Source organism: Hetaerina americana, unplaced genomic scaffold (assembly GCF_022747635.1).
Source record: "Hetaerina americana unplaced genomic scaffold, ioHetAmer1.1.p SCAF_10, whole genome shotgun sequence".
Taxonomy (NCBI): domain Eukaryota; kingdom Metazoa; phylum Arthropoda; class Insecta; order Odonata; family Calopterygidae; genus Hetaerina; species Hetaerina americana.
Genome location: NW_027286070.1, coordinates 6,706,204 through 6,725,950, shown reverse-complemented (window position 1 = coordinate 6,725,950; position 19,747 = coordinate 6,706,204). Strand labels below are relative to the sequence as shown.

General features: G+C 45.1%; 1 protein-coding gene across 1 annotated transcript in view; it reads right to left on the bottom strand.

Moving 5' to 3' along the window:
- LOC139700208 (uncharacterized) overlaps positions 1 to 19,105 on the bottom strand; it is a 150,009-nt gene extending 130,904 nt beyond the window's left edge. The window contains exons 1-3 of the mRNA XM_071598798.1: positions 19,097 to 19,105; positions 16,017 to 16,407; positions 14,454 to 15,199 (exon numbers count right to left, since the gene is read on the bottom strand). Of these exons, the coding sequence (XP_071454899.1) occupies positions 14,454 to 15,199; positions 16,017 to 16,407; positions 19,097 to 19,105 (1,146 nt within the window). The remainder of the gene's footprint in view (positions 1 to 14,453; positions 15,200 to 16,016; positions 16,408 to 19,096) is intronic.
- Between the last annotated feature and the right edge of the window lie 642 nt (positions 19,106 to 19,747).

The following is a 19,747-nucleotide window of genomic DNA, read 5'->3' as shown; positions in this document are numbered from 1 at the left end:
CAAAGATTTGAACTACCTGAACTTGATTGTTGGACGGCAGTCCCAGCAGAAGGGATAGCGAATGCCCTCGCCAAGCGGCGGTGCGCAGAAAACAGCGCGCTTCCCTCAAAACACGAGAAAGAGACCGGCAATTTATTCAGGGCGAGAGTTAAACATTATGGTGGGGGACGTGGCAGTTACTGAGCAAGGTGTTGAAGCATAAGGTGGCTGGCGCTCCACCACTACCACTTTCATCTCGGTTAATATGGTAACATCCCAATCATCTGCCAGCGCTCTATTTCCTCACGCAGTTCCCAATTTCATCGCTCCGCCTTCGGAAAGGAATTATCCAAGGAACTTTCCCGAAAATTTAAGTTTTGACAAAAAAGAATCCAGAATGCATCGCGATGTTTTCTCCGACTACATAAGCGAGCTGAATTTCAGAGTAGCGCCGGAATGTGCTTTCCCTCTCCAGTCAAGCCAACGAGTTTGGCGCCGCCTTCAAAAACATCACGCTCTCTGCTCGCGATACACCCTCGCAGACTTTGTTGATCCGAGCAAACTTGAAAAGCGGGCGGGAGAGTCCGGGGAAAGTTATATTTTGTTTTATGGGGTCAGTTGAAAACGAAGTGGGTAGGGACGAGTTTCACGGAGACTAGGGTAATTATCAAAATATGGAGATACTTTTACCACCACTTATTTTTGGTTTTAATTTGAACTTTTCGGGAAAAGGAAAAATATTTTCCGGCAGGAGGAAACGAGCGCTGCAAACAAAATCTTACCGTCGATTGTAGAAATCGAGGACACACGGAATACGAATCAAGGGAAAAAGGATTAGCTTTTAACCACCCGGAGGAGATAACTAAATTCTCGCAGCTCTATGCAAATATATTCGTTCAACATTTCCATTAAGAAATCAGATAAAATTCTAATATCACGAATCCCTCATCCTCTGCGTCGACTCTCCACCAAATTTCTTGCAATGATTAATATATATCATTGTTCCCATGCATTTTTAAAGACAATTCTCGAAACTGTTTGGTAAGCGAGTTGTGCCGAAACTTGGCCCTCATCTGCGGCGTGACTTCCGCGCGGGAGTGAGGACTCAGCCGAGCGAGGAGAGCGGACCGCGCGATTCAGTTGTCTGGCTCGAGTCGCGTTTGTTTCGCGCGCATTCCACCCTCCAGTCCTCCTCCGCCATTTCCCCTCCCTCTCTCGGCGGATTTGGAACGTGACGAGGGGGAAGGTGACTGACGTTCGCCAACTACGGGACGCACCCGAAAAATATGCACATGCCCTCTCGTGGGAGTACCAAAAAAAAAGAATGAAAAGTAAGGAACGGGGCTGACAGGGAGGGGGCAGGGTTCACACACTTCCAGTGATCACGTCAAAACGAGATCGCCGAGGATTCCAAACCAGTTACACACCAGAAAACATTTCTTCAGCATGTAGTCCCTAATTTCATTAATCATTCCACGCGCAACTTTGTGGAATTATTCCATGGTAAATGATGTCAAAATAAAACCTTAAACAACCGTAAATCCACATAAAAATAGTAATTTTAATACGACCCAGGTTTTACTGTGGTGCAGCATCATCAGGCCCGTAATTAAATTAAAATTACTGATGGAATTTGAAAATGAATATATTCAAACTTCATAGACATATGGGCCGTAAATTACTATAGAGACTGCTGTCATCGAAATTGCAGACACGATAAGAGTTTCAAAAATATTTCAATCCGAGTTGTCCTGGAACATTTCGGTTGAAATGGCAAGAATACGAGATAGGGCATGGCAAGACTTGTTTTATATATATATATATATATATATATATACACACACATATATACATACATACATATATATAGAAATATATTTGTTATATACATATGCATATATTTTGAAATATATTTGTTTGTGCGTGTATATATATATATATATATATATACATATATATATATATATATATATATATATATATATATATATATATATATATATATATATATATATATACGCACACACACAACAAACACAGTAATCAACCCAAAGGCCGGTTTGGTAGGTGATGGTAGTGTTCACCCAGTACTAAGCCCGATGGCCTATGAAATTCACACATCAGGGTAGGGGGACCCTTTCCCTGTGCCGGTTATGGTTTCCCAAGAAGATCTGGCACCCGAAAAATCACATAGCTTGGGTGGAGCTGCAGGTGCCCAGAGACTTGCCCGGGAACTGAATCCGGGCCCCTCTGGTCAGCAGTCCAACGCTCTACCCCCTGGAATGCTGATTGATATATTTCTTACAATTTGTGAGCATGCATGATACGGAATAAAGTCTAATTTAGTGTTAATGCTCCGCGTAAGTTTAGTTTCGTATGTTCACGTTTCTCTTTCGAAGGACGGTACACTATGACACGCGTTCTTGTTTCCGCCCCTCGGTGGTATTTCGGGGGCGGTGCGAGAGACCAAGGTGAATGAATGCTCACCTTGGGAGGGGAAGGGGGGGGGGAGACATCAACGCGCGCCGCGGACAACATGCTCTCCCGAACTTTCGCGAACTACACCCCCCCCCCTTTCGGTATGGTCTTCTAGATACCCACGGATTTCAGGCACCCACGCACCTCTTCGACGCCGGAGGGCTGGCAATCGACGAGACTGGCACGTTTTGTTCCCAGATACTCTAGTTTGAGTCAATTAACATCAGCAGATTGATACGAAACTAGGGTGAAGGAGCAAAAGAACCGTGCGCTCTCACAATTCAATACAATTCCGATATCACTTGTGGAACCGGAAGGGGAATAATTCGCGGATCAACTTCTACATCTGACGACCGGGATGACAGAAAATCAGGGAGATCCAAAATTCCGAAATAGATGGTATTATATCATCTCCTTTCGGAAAATTCGCAAATACCATAGGGAGAAGGTTAAAAACCCTAATGAATAGTGTTAAAACAAAACTTTGTAACTTCACATGAATTTTTTCTTTACGCCTGAAACTATTCATTATTCGTTAAAAACCCTGGATGAAAATTGAAAATGTAGCCCTCATCTGTAATTCCAATGACGGAAGTACCGAAGTCACTCGAATGAACATAAAAAAGGATAGCTTCCCAACACTCCGTCCACATGTTGACTGACACGATACGACGTAAAATATTGAGAGATGCAAAGAGGCTTATTAGAAAAATCTGCATCGCCTAAATTATATAATTCCTGAGTTCTTCCGCAGACTTTTATCACTACTTAAATTTTAAGGCGCACGCCTGGGTCTGAAATTAGTCCCTCCCCAAGAACGCGCGTGCGCACACACACCGACGCCTATCACAGTTTTAGGACACCACGACGGAGATACGTTATCAGTGCGGATACGCGCGCCAACCCATCTCATCCATCTCCGACCGTGCGCCGCCGCTGTGGTGTTCGGAAAGGTCGTGTGCTTTCTCTTCCTCAATTATCTCCTCCCAATCGGATGGATCACCCGGCCCAATGGCGCCATTTCGAACCCTCCGGAACCCACCCCCCTCTGGGCCAAATCTAGAGGGAGAGTGCGCTTCGGGTGGAAATTACCATCATAAGTATGTCGTGCGTATACGTATGCATGTATGCCTTCTCTCTCTATCCACCCACTATCCCTTCGAGGCAATGGAAATTCCGCAGACAAAACAGCTCGAATTTGCAAAAGAGAGCAAAAAGTAAGCCAGCCTCCGATTGAAAATCAATTTAAATTAATTAACACGCAATTAACCTTGAAAGGTAACACATCGATGAATATTCCATAAGCTGACGGTACGCGACAGCAATTATTCCCCCATGCCGGTCGGTGAGAGCATACAAATAAGAATCGAAACACTACAAACTGATACAATTTGGCAATTCCTGATGGTACCATAGTGAATTTCCAATACATACACCATTCGTTAACAATACACGTATCGTGAGCGAATTCTAATTCGAAGAACATGGAATATAGGAGGTTTATCTACATAGGCAATAAAAGGGGTAACATGGACCCGCAATGCCCGAAAGAAATAGCAAAGGGTATTATTTTTACATTAAGGTACGCAGTTCACGGCCGTTCCTCACACCAGAGGTGTGCTGACATGTGAGCATATGGAGAAACGAGTGGCGCGTGGAGTTTTTCTAATTTTTCATATTTTTTCTGAAGGAAATCGTAGGGAAATTGGGAACAAAGAGGAAGCTGTTTCGTTCCCTGCTGCAGGAAAAAAGTACCGAGAAGAGAGAGAAGAAGAAAGGAGGGCAGAATGTAAGCTTATTTCAAGCCCAATCTCTACACTCGTAACATTTCAGAAGCACGTTCAATTTCTATTGAGCTCTTCGCCACGAGCTCTTCGCTATTGCCATCATCTGCGGATTTAATTCCCAAAGGGACCGCGTCTTCAACTTCGATAACAAGCTAAGCACGAGCAAAAAATGAAAGTTCCACGCACACAACTGCACACACTAAGAAATAACTCTACTCTAGAGCGATGAAGCACTATAATTAGGCAGCACAGACAGAGCTTCATTTGCTATTTTCCAACGTTCCGCTGTCACGCATTGCTTCACCCATTTGATATTTGGGGCAGCAACCAGTTCGTTTTTCAAAAGCATTTTCAACTTCCGGGACCACTAGCTGAAAACGCAATCGGTATAGACGCCCGAAAGATAATCTAGCATACTTCGCGCCCATTTTAACCGCGATTCGTCGCCGCTCCACTTCATTACTCGCGGGAACACAATCGCCGAAAGATACCCGCAGCGGTTGGCGTACCTGAGGGACTTGACTCCATCGAGGTCCGGTCTAGTCGCAGGAGATTCCATGCGTGGGAGGGACACGATTCCGTCGCCCCACCTGGCAGTTCACGAGCGCAACCGAAATCTATGCCCAACAATCGTTGTACGAGATCTCTCGCACAGCCAGGGCGACGCGTCGCGACTTGGAAACTTTACAACGGCAGCCATGGTTTCTTGGATTATCTAAAATGCTGCTCCTCCATCAAAATCCCCCCGTTTTGAAGGGTTTGAACTTAGTAAGGTTTCGGCCACTGACTTAGTGGAAAGTAATTTACAAAATATGGTCACTTGGTAGATAATTTCAGCAAAGCAATGAATAGCGTTATGTGAGGGCAGAAGATGGCTACACGAGGCAGGATCAGCCGTGTTACATGATGGAGACAAAGAGACATGTCATTCAATGAAATTTTCATCAGTATTTTTAATATGAGTAAACGTTTATATCTTCTGTTTACTGAGTTAATGTTCAGATGTGTTTTGCCATATGGCGGACTCGTTGCAGGGTGTGCCCCGAGGGAAGCGTGGGTCCCCCGATTCCGGCCTGAGGCATCGGTCGGTCATCTTCCTGGACGGGCACGATATCTTAAACAAATAAATTAAAATTGCCCGATATAGATTTCAACGGTAGGAATTTTCGCGCGAGTTCGGCTTCAAGTTCAAATTGGAGAACGCTTATTCACATTACTATTCTGTTTAAAGCAGTGCTGAATGTAGTTCAAGCGCAAGACAAACCTTTGCAGACTTATTAATCCCTCGCAAATGTACTTTCATTGAGAGGACTAATGCAAATAAGGCAATCATTGTAATGCTATTTTACGAAAACCGAAATCCCCGTTCAAATGCATTGTCGATGGTATTCTAAGTATCTATTATGACTGAATATTTACTTTCTCCACGCGTAGCACAGGGCAAAGTATAGTTTCCGTGACAGAATTCGACTAAGGGTTTTCAACGGAAATAAATGTATTGCGATTCCCTGAAAACATTTTGTTCATTGACCGAACGATGTATGTCTGCATGTCTCCTTGTGCATGGAAGGTTCTTTTGCGAGCACAAAACTCCCAAAACCGATACGATAAACAAATTAATTTCTAAAGGAAGTTTACGATATAATTATCAAATTTCGATAAAATATATCAAGTGGTGATTTACGTAGTGCTTTGATTTAACGCTAGCATTGAAATATAAATTGTACCTCAACTAAATAACCCAGAACCACCGTGGGGTGAAAACGAGAGAACAATGAGGTATCCGGCAGAGGATCTCAATAAAATAAGTCGGCCCAGGAGAAAAAGTGCACCGCCCAATTTCCCACGGCCCACTCCTCCGGAGGCTGCCTGCTCTGAGGGCGGGAAACCGCGACCAACGGACATCTCCTGGCTGGGAGGCCACTAAAGCGTACAAAAGAAACGGTTCGTGGCCGTGGGGGTCCGGTGGTGGAAGTGGCCGCCCTCGGATGAAGATGGACGCGGACACTTAACGAACTTCCGCCGTCCCAGTTTCCACGGCCGCGAGCGGGGAGGCTGACGACATTGCCGATGGGTGAGCCATCGCCAATGGTTTACCCTAGGGCCTACATACCGAGAAGCACCCAGAATTTGTACCCTATTTACCAGTATCGAGGTACTGGCACCTAGAATCGTGACACATCTACTTTACCTGAAATTCGATGACTAGGATTCGTACCTTAACTACTGTTATCGAAGCGCTGATAACTTACCGTAGTAGTAGTTTTTAGGGTAGGCCAACCGACAGCTGAAGTCATCTGATGAAAGGATGAAGGGTGGAGAGAAACCTAGCGTCAGTATTAGCCTACTCTTAAATAAAGGCGCCAGAGGGACCGCAGCCTAACGACGCAGCTCCCATCCGACGGACGGCGTGCTCACTCAAAAGTGCTCTTCACAAAGCATCAAGTTGGGATCGGGATGCCACTAAAAATATCTGCCGCCTCCAGGATTTGAACCCGGACCCTCAGGGGGGAAAGCCAGCACGTTAGCTACCGCATCATTCCGATCCCTACGATAACTTACTTTTTGCTCACCATCATAATCAGTATTTCAGTTCAATTATTGTCCGATTGGAGCCCTCCACTCTTTTCTTCCTTGTGGCCACAACTCCCCTTACGCCCTAATACGTAGGTCTTCCGTCTGACATGTCCACTTCTCTTCCCGCGGCCAGCACACCGAGAGGAGGCCGGCAGGGAGCATTGAAATACGGCCAACAGGAATACACGGAATGGTTTGAAAGAAGAAAGGCTTAATACCAGATCTTTTTCTGTTTAAAATGCATCATTATCACTTCAATATATACACTATTAACGAGCCTACATATTTGAGAAAAGCAGCTCACATGCAGATACTAAGTACCTAAATATGTTGAGGGAAAGGTAATACACCGGTAAGAGTAATACCTCAGCCCTGCACAACAGCCTAGAGGAGAGTGACGACGAAGAGAACCGTACCAGTCAGAATATGGACTTGTAATGTTAGGACGATTCTATGGACAGGAAAATTAGAAAATATGGGAGAGGGATGGAAGGATGAAATACAGATGTATTAGGATTTATTCAAAATTTGATTTCAGATTTATTATAAGAGTGTTGGGAAATGTGATGAAAAGGTTAAGGAGAAATTTTATTTTCTTTCGCTGGTTAGTCCTCATTTAGAATATACTGCTATGCGACAATCGCTTACAGAACGAAGGCTAAATTACAGATTAAATCTCTAGAATAAATTGGAAGGATGTCTCTTCCGCAATCACGTTAAAAATGTATTAATAGCTTCATCGTTCTACGGTAAATGAAATTACAGAGATTAATGTATAGCAGATAGATTTATGATGCAAATTTTCCCGCGAACGATAAGGCTTCAGGATAAAATAATATTTGTCCGACCGTGCAAGGAAGGATGGTACTTTGGGTCAAAAGTTGTCTGGATGTGTAATCACGCCCTGCCACACACCCTAGCAGTGGCTTGCAGGGTACCAAGTAAAATAAGAGTGATTACCTAAACCTAAGTGTGATTGGTAAGTACGGTTTTTTCCGAGTAGAGGGGGGGAGAAAGATAGGTGCCACAGTACTTGGGAGCCCCTGAACTTAGGGAGTATTAGATCACTTTCGGACACTCGACCGCCCCTTTAACCTGCGACTCACGGCCTTCTTTCCCTCCCCACCGCCAACTGCTTCATATCGGCGAGCGAGAGAGAAAGAGAGGGCTTAAACTCGTAGTCAGCCAGCGCGGGAGCTCCTCCGGAGTAGTTCGGGCGATATGGCCCACGAGAAATACACATAAGCCAGGCGCGAGCTCGGAAGGTCCTTGGATCCATTCTCAATCAATGCGAACTCTCTACTACTCACACGGCTACCCTCTCTCCTCCGTTTAGCGGAATTTTCCAAAGTATGCCATAAGTGATACAGTTAAATACCTCAGTGTTACTATAACTAACGACTTAACTTAGGGTAAAGTCTGCACGCAAGCATATAAAAAATTTATTAGACGGATTTATTGGACGCATTGTCGGCAGAAGTGGCTATAAGGTCAAGGAACATTATTACCATGATCTTGTGAGGTTTCATTTAGAATACGCCTGTAGTGTATGGGATCCGACTGAGAAAGACCTCATTCGGAAAATTGACAAGGTTCGAAGAAGTCAGCCCGCTTCGTTAAAAACTGTTGCGATAAAACGGAATGCGTCAGAGAAATGCTTCTGAAGTTGGGTAGGGAATCATTAGAAGAAAGACGGTGCAATCGTAAGTTGAACTTGCTAAATACATTCAGAGCCACATGTTTCAGCGTCGAAGTCTCGAAAGTATTCGCACTTCAACACACATTGGTCGCTTGGATCATGAATATAAAATTCGGAAAATAGATACCAGAACGGGCAGAATGAAGGACTCTTTCTTCCCACGGACAATAAAGTAGGGGTACAGATATCAAAAATCCCACTTGCCACCCTCAGCGCCTTGAGAATAATTAGTATACCCAAATGCATGCACTTCCACTAATCTCGTGGGTTTTGTTGTCAACCCCTTTCCCGCATGACCGCATGGGACAACCATTTAATGAAAGCAGCGCTCATTACAATATTGCCTATCCTGCCTTGTTGCTTTCGAACTTCTCCTTCTATCCCTCGTCTCTCTCTGTGGGTGGGGGGACGCCTCACACCGTCCGCTGCCTACAGCGGTGTGTCACATTCCCTACCTGTGTCTTTGGGAGCGGAGACCATGAGTTACATGTCCATGTTAAAGTAGAATTTTCCCTTCATGCTTTTCAATGTTGCATGACCTGTTTTGTTATGGTGGATACATGTCGCATAAATGGTTGTGGTTCATTTTTATTCCCTTTTTTCGCATAGCAAATAACTAATTTAACAGGTTTATTAACCCTTGTTTTGAATTAAGTCTTCCTACAGTATTTATTAAGTTTACACGTCATTTGATAATCTTTTACTGACAATTTTTCCCTTGTCCCTACCTCTCCCATATCCTCCCTTATCACTTACCCTTCCCACCTGGTGCTTGCATCCCCTGGCACACACTTTTCGGTGGGTCGCGGGGTTATTTATGCCGATGTCGATACGTAAGCGGGCGCGTTGCCTTAGTCCGGCAGCCCGCGCCCGACGGCTTGCTTCCCGGACGTCGTCGTCAGGGGGCCGGCTCGGAATCCGCTTTCGCGTACGATGAGCTCTCCCTCCCTCTGCCCATCCCCCCTACCTCCACTCTATGCGCTTCCAATCGAGGCTCATCAATAACGCTCATCCGTCTTCATCCACGGAGATCGGAGCAACATAGAGCCATCGGCTGCTCCGGCCGGCCGGTTGCCCTATTTGCTAATCGGAATAGCAAATAGGGCAACCAACTCAGGGTAGTAATGTGTTGTCAATCATTATTTTTATAACTATCCCCAATGTGAGATGCATTTATTTGAAGTCCTTAAAAAAACGTTTTCCTTGTTTTACATGGTTAAATTAAACATAATTCAAGGAAAATTGGATATATTTTTTTAGATATTTTAGTACCCCGCATGACATTGCTAGGGAGTGTGGTAGGGGGTGACTACACTGCAGGATATGGACTGATATTCAAAATACAAGATTCACCAATGAACCACAATCTTACATCACATAAATCATTCAGTTTCGCAAACTGATAGAATGTTGCAAGGAATTATTGCAGCAATACACCTTATTTTACAGGGTCTCTGTGCTTTTTAATTTGATATCAGGAGGCTTAATTTAAAAACTGAAAATGAGAAAAACTACAAGAAATAGCTTTACAAGTACACATAATTCGTCATATAACTTGACTTCCTTCCGAGGATAATTATTATATTTTCCGAGTTGTGAGAGTAATTGCAATTGTTGAGTAATTTTCACCTCCTTTGGCTTCCCATTCTCAATTAAAATGCCGTCAGAACACCAACAAAAATACATTTCCTCTACTTTTAATTGCCCCGTAGATTATTTAAGAATCAATTCCAAATTAAATGTCTTTGCATTTCGATGCAGATCAGAGAACTAATTTCGTTCGTTAACCAAACCCGGAACATATAAAATTCGTATATATTTTCAACATCTAGAGGATGCAAATGAACCGACGCATCTTAGTCATGATAAAGTCAAGCTAGGGGAGAGTCACTAAATTGAGCAGCTGCGGTCATCACTTTGCCGAAGTAATTAATATTAGGAACAAAACACTTCGAATCCATTTCCACACGTCTTTTTATCAAGCACAACCAGTTACTATGTCATCATCAGGTGCTGTCAACGGTGAAATGTTGAAACTGTTGTGTTACCTAAAAAACAACTGAAAATGGATTCGGGGCTCTGTTTTCCTGATGTGAAGTAACACGAACACATGATTTGTTCATTATTAGGTATCATTACTATTTTTAGACAGCAACAACGCTGGCCTTTTACTGATTATTTCCATCTTCATTCGCAAAAATGGAAATATTTCGTAGAGTTGATGATTTCAAGAGTATTTCGAAGAGGGGCTTCTTAATGTGGCATTGTCCCGTACTCCGGAATGAAAAGTCACGTTTAGTAGTATTATAAGGGACATCAAAGAAAAAACCGGACCCCCGCCATAACAAACAGTCCGCGCGAAAGGTGGCAAAACTGTTGTTCAGTATCGTAATTCCATCACTTTCGTAGGAGAACTGCGTAGTGACAACCAACAGTCGCCCGCATTTGTTGGTTTATATCCTTGTTGGTGCGAGGACTTATCTAGTGTGTTCGTCCGTTAGGTTTTCATTTGACTGTCCCTCATAAATGTTTTACTCCGATCTTAAACCATTATTTACGCCGCAACACCAATGTAAATTGATTGAAACACATATAAGACTAAAGCATTGATTAGAATGAGTGGAAATGGTGTCTTCCCACTGAACCGACGATGAGGCGGAACGACTCAAAAAGGTGATTTTCATAGGAGGCACAAGAGATAACGAACACGGTCTATGAATCCATGAATACGTATATTAAATGCAATATTGCCGGTGGGAAACATCACGGAAACCTAGGAAAACTCTCACATCATAACACGCGGAAAAGTAGGTCAACATTCATAGCACACTGACCGAATAAACGTTAACAAACCCCTTTTTTTAATGTGCACGCGTGAAACACGAAAAAATTAGCGCCAGTAAAGGTTCTCTTTTTTTCTGGAGCGAGAATTAGAGGAGTGTCCCGGGCAAGAACCCCGAAACGCCTCCCACGCTTAACACCGCCGTCTAATTGAACCGATTAGGAAACAAAAGAGGACGATGGGGCGAGGAGAAAGTCGTCGGCATGCGCACAACTAGGCCCTCCTCCTCCTCACCCTCTCTCCCCTTTCCCGTATCCCACATCTCGCGGTACTCTCCCTCCGACGACCCGGCGTTAACGTTTCTCCTTTCGACAAAGGAAATGCTCACTCACCGTGCCTCCGGGACACGTCTATTTGAGGAAATTGCTTTTTTAATTAATATCGTTCCCGTGCCTGTCGCGTCGCTTCCAGAAATGGCGCATAAATAAACTCGATGCTCTCACCGCTAAAGGATTGTACTGCTCTCATTTCCAAATGCAATCTTCGCAGGTAAACGCGACCGAAACTTCTGGGGATCCCTTCCATTTTCTGAATTCGAGAGTGAATGATGACCGTGGGAGATCATTTGCGGGAAAGGCGGCATATTTTAATGAGTGAAAAATTCGTTCCGGCCGAAACCTTCGCTCTTCCCAGCGTTGCCGTCCAAAAAACGTTTTGCTTTCAAATATGTGCGAAGAAAATATTTTAATCCCTCGAAAAGTGATACGGAGCCGATATTTGGACAATAAACGAAAGTAGTACCAGGAAAAATATTGATCCACTGACCGGAAAACACGAACGTTTGTTTCATATCAAGCGAGGAAGGGCGGGTTTGTGATCCTTCTGAATGTGACGCAAGCGATGACACTCATCGAAATTACACCGTCAAACTGTTTATCGATACCTCCAATAAATTTGAAAAATTATTAAAAATCTAAACGCACTATCACTTAAAACAAACACCGCGCGAGATTAGCGCTCCGCGCCGGAGCGAAGAAACGAAGGCGCCGGAAGCGCACTCACAGACAAGCGAAGGAGAATAAAGCGATTAAACCAAGGCGCCAATCCGTACTCCTCGGAGTGCAGGATGTGTGAGCGCACCAAATTCACGTCACGCCCACGTGGACCCGCATCATTCGCGCACCGTAAGTGTCTTGCATATGGAATGAAATCGTACACGAATCGTACGAAACGTTGTACTCGTATTACCAGATAGAGTTTACTTTAAACTATATTTCCGCTGCCCGTATCTACCAATCAGAAAGGAGCACTCCCCCGAGACTCGTCTCAAAAAGAGTATCGGGGGTGTTGCGAGCGTAGAAGCGGCGAGGCGACCACCGTTTTGCCCCCGATCTGCATTTGCATTAAGAATTCCACTCTTCAGGGAAAGGATAAATCTTATGACTGATGGTGAGATTTGACTTCACTTCTGTCAACCCGTAATACTTCTTAGGTGAAACATTTTGTAAGTATAATAGATCCGACTGGTATAATTTCAATTAGAGCGGTCAAAAAACATGCTGATGTGGCTAGATTTTGGTAATTGTAATCCTCCTGGAGGTCATTCATCGCTCTCAAACCTCACACAAAATGAGAGGGAACTAATGAAGTTACTTAATGAGCGAAATACATCAAATTCTTGTTAATATTATAAAACCTACCCGGTATACGAAGTATATACTCGTATTCACAACCTTCGAGACTCAATCCTGGAAAGGAATACTGATGCTGAAGAAACGCTGGACTAAGTGCGTTGAAGTCAATGGAGATGATGCAGAAAAATATAACATTTTTTAACAGAAAATCGCTGTCTTTGATTTTCACGCCGAGAGCTTTTTCCCTAACCCTCGTAAGGTTAAATAATAATACGATCATGAAACATAGTCAGCCTCGTGATGCATGAAGTTGATAATAATGCAAATCATTGGATATCAAAAAGAGAAGGGAAATATTAGGCATCGAAATATCACACTGAACCAACGGTGAAACTTGATTAATGACCATTCAAATCTGATTTCCCACAACCGAACTGTAATAAAAAAATTAGCATAAAAATTGCAGGAATTTCACAGAGCGAAAAAATTATTCGCCTGCAGCGGGATACGAACCCGGATCCTTTGAAATCCGGCCGAGTGCTTTAACCAATTAATTTACTGAGGAGGCCTCTTACTGTGCGAATTAAAACTTGGGGTTTTCTGCGTGAGTCTGCACCGATGAGTAGAGGGAGGGGGGCAATGGTAAGAAAGGCTGAGCACTCGGATAATGGACGTTGGGAACTACCAATAACTGCGTGGCGTCATTGACGGGTGGCGCCGTATAGGGCGGCGAATACGTCTCCAAAGCTAGAAAGTCAATGGTTATGGTCGGTACATTGGCAACCTGCTACCTCCCCCTAATCGGTTGAATTCACCGCCCCGCGAGCATACTTGAAAACACAGATGATGGGAAAAGTCAGAACTTAAGTTTAAAAATATATGGGAGATCTCGATATTAACTTACGCTGCAGAAACTTCTACACGAAAAGATTTTCATAAAAATGGCAAAATGAACACAAATTAAATGGCTTCTTGGAACAATAAATTTGGAAAATAAATTAGGATTTATTCCCCTCTCCTAGCGTATTCTTAAACAAAGGATTACCCTGTCTCTTGCAGGCTTTGGCCACCCGTGAAATATCCTTCCTAAGTGAACCTATAGAAACCCTCAAAAACAAAAGGTGAAAAAAGGAAATTTCGATCACAGCCTCTTTCGAAATTAAGCATGGCCGGAAGAGGATTAATGAGAAATCAAGTTGCTACGACGCTCACGGTCATGCGTCACTTGCGGTAGTGGTTAGTCACATGGAGGTCAAGGCACCGCACAATAGTTTTTCTGAGTCCTCCACTAGCCGTTACTGCTGCTAATAATAATATGCGAGCTTCGTCAGATGAAAATTAGGCCAAAAAATATTTCATACATTCAGATATGGACCAATAATGTCGCCGATGACATGCTCTAAGCTGGGAAAAGAGTGTCGCATGAAATAATAATGTTTTCATGAGCAAGGCTCCGCGAAGTTGAGATCCTCCGTTCTCCACGTCCCAAATGTCATCAGAGGAAAGCACTCACTCACCAGTAGGGGCAGGTGGTTGAGCAGGTAGTAGAGGGCCAGCAGGGAGGCGACCGTAGGCCAGCGCAGCTCGGCCCTGAGGTCCTGCGAGCGGGGGGCGGGCGCGGGGGTCGGCGGCGCCGTCCAGCCGAACGCCAGCGACGCGCCCGAGCCGCAAGCGCACTTGCCGGCCGGAGCGGCGAAGAGCGCCGTGGTGCTGCCGCAGCGCCCGCTGGCCGTGGTGGAGGTGGTGGAGGCGGCCGTGGAGGTGTCGCAGGGTGAGGGCAGCGGCACCTCCTCCTCGTCCCGCCGCCGCCCCCCCGGGAGGCAGCAACAGAGGCGCGCGGCGATGGCGGCCCCCAGTGCGGCGCCCGCCAACAGGAGGCCACCGTGTAGGCAGATCCAGAAGAGGGCAAAGCGGCCGTCCAGCTGGTGCGGTAGGAAGAGGCAAGGGTCATCGTCGTCACGGATGGCCGAGGGCGCGCTGCCGCCCCTGGCGAACACTCCCGCCGCGCCCACCAACGCGCTCACCACGGCGAGCACGCACACGTGGTAGCGGGCCTGCGCTGCCCTGAAACGCCGCGGCCGGGACCCTAGGGCTAGGAGGGCCCTGTCGGCGGCGAGGGAAGTCAGGGCCGCAGCCTGCAGGGCGTGTGCCGACGTGAGGCCCCACACGGCCGCAGAACACAGGGCCTCTTCCCGAGGGGCCGGCGTGGGGCCAGACGCCAACATCCCCGTGCTGTCCCACGACCAGCCGCTCTCCGCCGACCCTGGCCATGAAGAAACATCCGTCAATCCACCGCTTTCCCGAATATGTACAATGCATTCATATATTTGCACATGATTGTTGCCAGAACCCTTTCTCTCCAATTGCTGCCTCTGCATACATTGGATCTACTCAATATGTTCCCGTAATCAAGGTTTCGATTGGATGCGGCAGACTTTGGGAGAAACCAATATCTACTTAATAAAATGGCACCAATCCTAGATAACACTTTGTTTTTAATTTTTTAAATAATCGAATTATGTTGTTACGAGCGAGATTTGGACATCATTAAAGACCAAATGGAAATCATTAAAGACCAAATAATTGCAAATTATAATAATAACTTCCAAGAAACTGCGGGAGATGCCACGACAGTAACTTTTAACGGAGTCATTCGCTAAATGTTCATTAAGTTAATAAATAATAATGGGGCTTTAAAGGAACAAGATGTTGTGACGCAATACCATATATGCAATGCTACAGATTTCGGGGTGTAAGAGGACGCCTCGGTAGCTTAACAGGATCAAGCTCTCGGCCGGACATCGAGGGATCCGGGTTCGAATCCTGGTCAATGAATTTTACACTCTGAAATTGTAGCATTGTATAAAAATAACGTTTCAATAATAAGATCGAGGCGAAATGAAAGCTTCAGCGGGGTAAACATTATTTGGAAACGGCCGGTTCTAACTTTTCGCGATAGTTAATTAATTTCTAAATTAGAAAGCGTATAATACATGAAGGATTTTTAGAGATCGCGAAATATGGCAACAACGCTTTAACCATCATTTATACTTTTATATCCATACTCCTCTAGGACTCACCGTGGTTCGGTGGCGCCGGTTGCGGCGCCTCGTGCAAGGCGGCGTCCTCGCCGGCCCTGGCGTCGGGCGGCAGCAGAAGCAGAGATAGGAGAGCGAAGGCGAGCGTCAGGGCCTGCTTGGCGATGCCGGCGGAGAGCAGGGCCGCCACGAACACGTCCACTGGCCTCCAGAGGCGCCGGTGCAGCCGGGAGACGAGCAGTGCCCAGCTGAGGCCCAGCAGGGGCAAGGGAGCCGTGGCCGCGATGGCTAGCCACTCGCGGGAGTCGCCCCCTCCCCAGCCGCCGCCCCAGCCGCCCCCCGCCGCCCCCAGGGTCCCCACCGCAGGCCCGGGGGCCCCTCGCGCCGCCCCCGACAGTACCTCCCTCACCACGCCCTCCGACATGGCGCCTCCCTGCAAGCGAAAGCGAAGGAAATTAAGATCAACTTTCCACCCACCTAAATAATTTCATTATCGCATTTATACATTAATGCATGTACGTACGTACATGTATGTATTAATAAGTATTTACCAACTTATCCCCTAAGATATTCCTAAGGAACACCTAATTTCACTCGAGAGCCTTTATTTCCATACAATATATGAAAACTATAATTTATTTATGTTCTACCAACTGTCACCTATGAACAGACCGGGTTTGTCAGCTCTCTGAAAGCGAGAATATCCCTTACTGAATCCTCCCAGGGTGGGCGTCGCGTGAGGAAAGCTAGCCACTCCGTTTCGACCGGTCCGTCGCCAATCCTGTCGAGTCGAGTGGCGTGGGACGAAGTGTTGGGTGGGGGCGTTGGGGAGAATTTAGGGTATCCACGCCCAGAGGGAATTGAAGGACATATTGCCCAGTCGCGCGCCGGCACCGTCAAAGAAACTCAGCATCTCATCGCGATTGCCGAGCGGTTGAATCGGACTTTTCTTGAGCCCCGCCAACGAAGTTGAAATCCTCGTCATGATATTAAAACAATGAACAACCTGCTGCTAATCAATAATAAAACAAACTTTCACGTCAAATGATATATGAATATTTAGCATAATAATGAATTTCTCGTAATGCATACGTATTTCTTAGCAGTTTCCTAAAATTACCACCAACCTGTCCTAGTTACTGAAGATGACTTTAGGATTTTTGCATTTCCTAAAAGGAGGAAAAAAATAATAAACGGCGTCGCTTGATGGGAACAGGATGAAAGTTAAAGTTTAATAAATATTTACGACAATTCTATTTGTCTGATGGAAATGAAATCCTGGCACACGTATAAACAGCTAATGACCCTTGAATTGATTCCTTAAATATTTGAACACTCTGCTATTACAGACGCGGCCACTCATATAGGTTTGCAACAACTGGAATGATTTCACCTTCAACAAGTACTTCAATTGCCAGATTTACAAAATGCTCGATACATTCAATTTTGCGGTGAGGTATGGACAAGACACCAAATAGACGTGCGATGTGTAATTAATAAGAAGAATCAATAAATATTATCAGCAACTAATATTGCCATGTTTGGATATTACCTCGGGCGGAATGAAAAGTCTCAATGCGCAAAGCGATCCTGCGCAGACGTGACGGAACAACAACGCCCCGAATCCCCGAAGAGTGTATCCATGGTGTGTGGCCAGGTGAGAGCGACATACATATTTCTTCAACCTCTCAGCAATTCTCCCTTTCCGTCAGTTCTGCCTTATGCCATTCAATTAAATCAGTTGAATTTCATGCCAGGGGTACATGGCTACAATCTCCCGTGAGCTTAAGACGATCAACTCCGATTCAATTTGAAACAGCTATCCAGTTAATTTACCATCGGCGATTAAATGCATATTCTGTTTCAAAGATAAGTAGAATATATTGCAGATAAAAATACGAAATACTAAAATTCTTGACATTAGCACCCTTGGGTATCGCGTCACCGATGCCAGCGCCTCTACCGGTCGCGTTACGCTTCTTGGAGGGTGTCGACGGGGACCTGTTGTTCAGGCACTTCGTCACGGCCCCTTTGGCGTTATCTAGCGTTCCAAAATGGTTGCCTTTCAGCTCCTTTTCATTCCTGGGACAAAATGAAAGAAGTCCAGCGGGGCCACATGGGGCCTGTAGAGCAGCGTTACTCCGCCTTGTGCTTGGCCAGGTGCTCGGTACTGCACGAGGAAGGTGGAGTGGTGCGTTGCCTTGGTGCGGCCTCCAGGTGGCAAAGATCTCCTTCCTGCTGACCGGTCGCACTCTTTTCCGCAGCCTTTCGAAGACTTAGACGTGAAACTTACTGTTCACTGTCCGCCCCCCTGAGGCACAAACTCTTGGTGGATAACGCCTTTCGAGTAAAAAATGAGGGCAAGAAAAAAACTACATACTTATATTTGGGACAGGCCCAGGACAACGCACGAGTGTTGAAGGCCAGACGGGTTAGCGGTGAAATTACGGACTTCTGGATAAAAAGTTCCCGCCCGCCATAATGCATAGCATGAAATGAAAACGAAAAAAGCCATTCTCGGCTAAACAACCGAAAAATGATGGATTGTAACCAACCCGCCTGAGGAATAAAGAAAACTAAGATTGAGCGAATTACCCAGGAATTTGAGAGCAGGCATAAGAAAAGAAATTTCAACGATTATATTGATGGGAGACGCCTTCTCGATAGTCGTGGAAATATGTATGGAGAACTTTTCGCGGCACACATTCCGAGAGCGCCTCTTCCGAGTCCCCATCTCTTTCGATAACACTCTCCTGTTTCACACTTCTTTAATTTAGATAGATTTTAGATATTTTAGTACCCTGAAAGACACCGATAGGATGTGTGACAGGGTTTAATAGGGGGTGAATGGATATTTTAGTTTTTTCCCTGCAAGCCATCGCTAGGTCTCAACCACCTGTTTTAGAACTGTGTGTGCTCCAATCAATAGATGGGACATTGAGATCTCCACCGACTATAACGTCACGATCATTGTATTGAATCTTTGAAGATATCTTAGATTTCCTGATCTAATTCTAGTGTTGAATTATCTTTGTTGTCCGGCGGCCTGTAAAATGCGCTTACATAAATTCTTTCGGATTCAGGATATTTAATTAAACACCAAACGCTTTCCAAACCATTACCTGAGCCATGCTGATGCATCAATTTTTAACTGCAATAAAGACACCGCCCCTGATTCTATTTGCTCTGCCATTTCTCTAGACGGAAAAGGGCTTATGGAAAATTTCACCGTCGGCGATATTAGTGGATAAACAGGTTTCTGACCCAATAATCATACCCGCGCCTGTACTTTTAATGAGGTGATGATATTCTGCGACTTTGTTTTTTAAACTTCGGTAATTTACTACCCACACAGATATTGTTTCCTTGAAATCATTGTTTTTTGAATTTTAACGAGGACCATTTTCTTATTAATATTGAATCTCTTATAAAATTTTCCGTCAGATGCTATCTGATTAGTGTCAAATGAACTATTGCTAGCACTGACCCACACTACATTTAAAGCTAAATAATTTTGCAAAGAAGACTTAAAGAGAACCACTTTTGATGTACACGCTGACCTACACTTTATTATAAAAAAGCCCTGCAGTGCTCGAAAACCCTACCCGCTTCAAACCTGGCGACCTCAGACGAGTAGTGAACACCAGAACGGTTCTGGAGATTCCTACACGATTGGATCGTCGGCTAAAGGTCCATGAATGACGCCCCGATATCCCTGCAGAAAGCACTCTCCTCTGATTGATCCCTTCCACTCGGCTACAAGCCATAGGTCC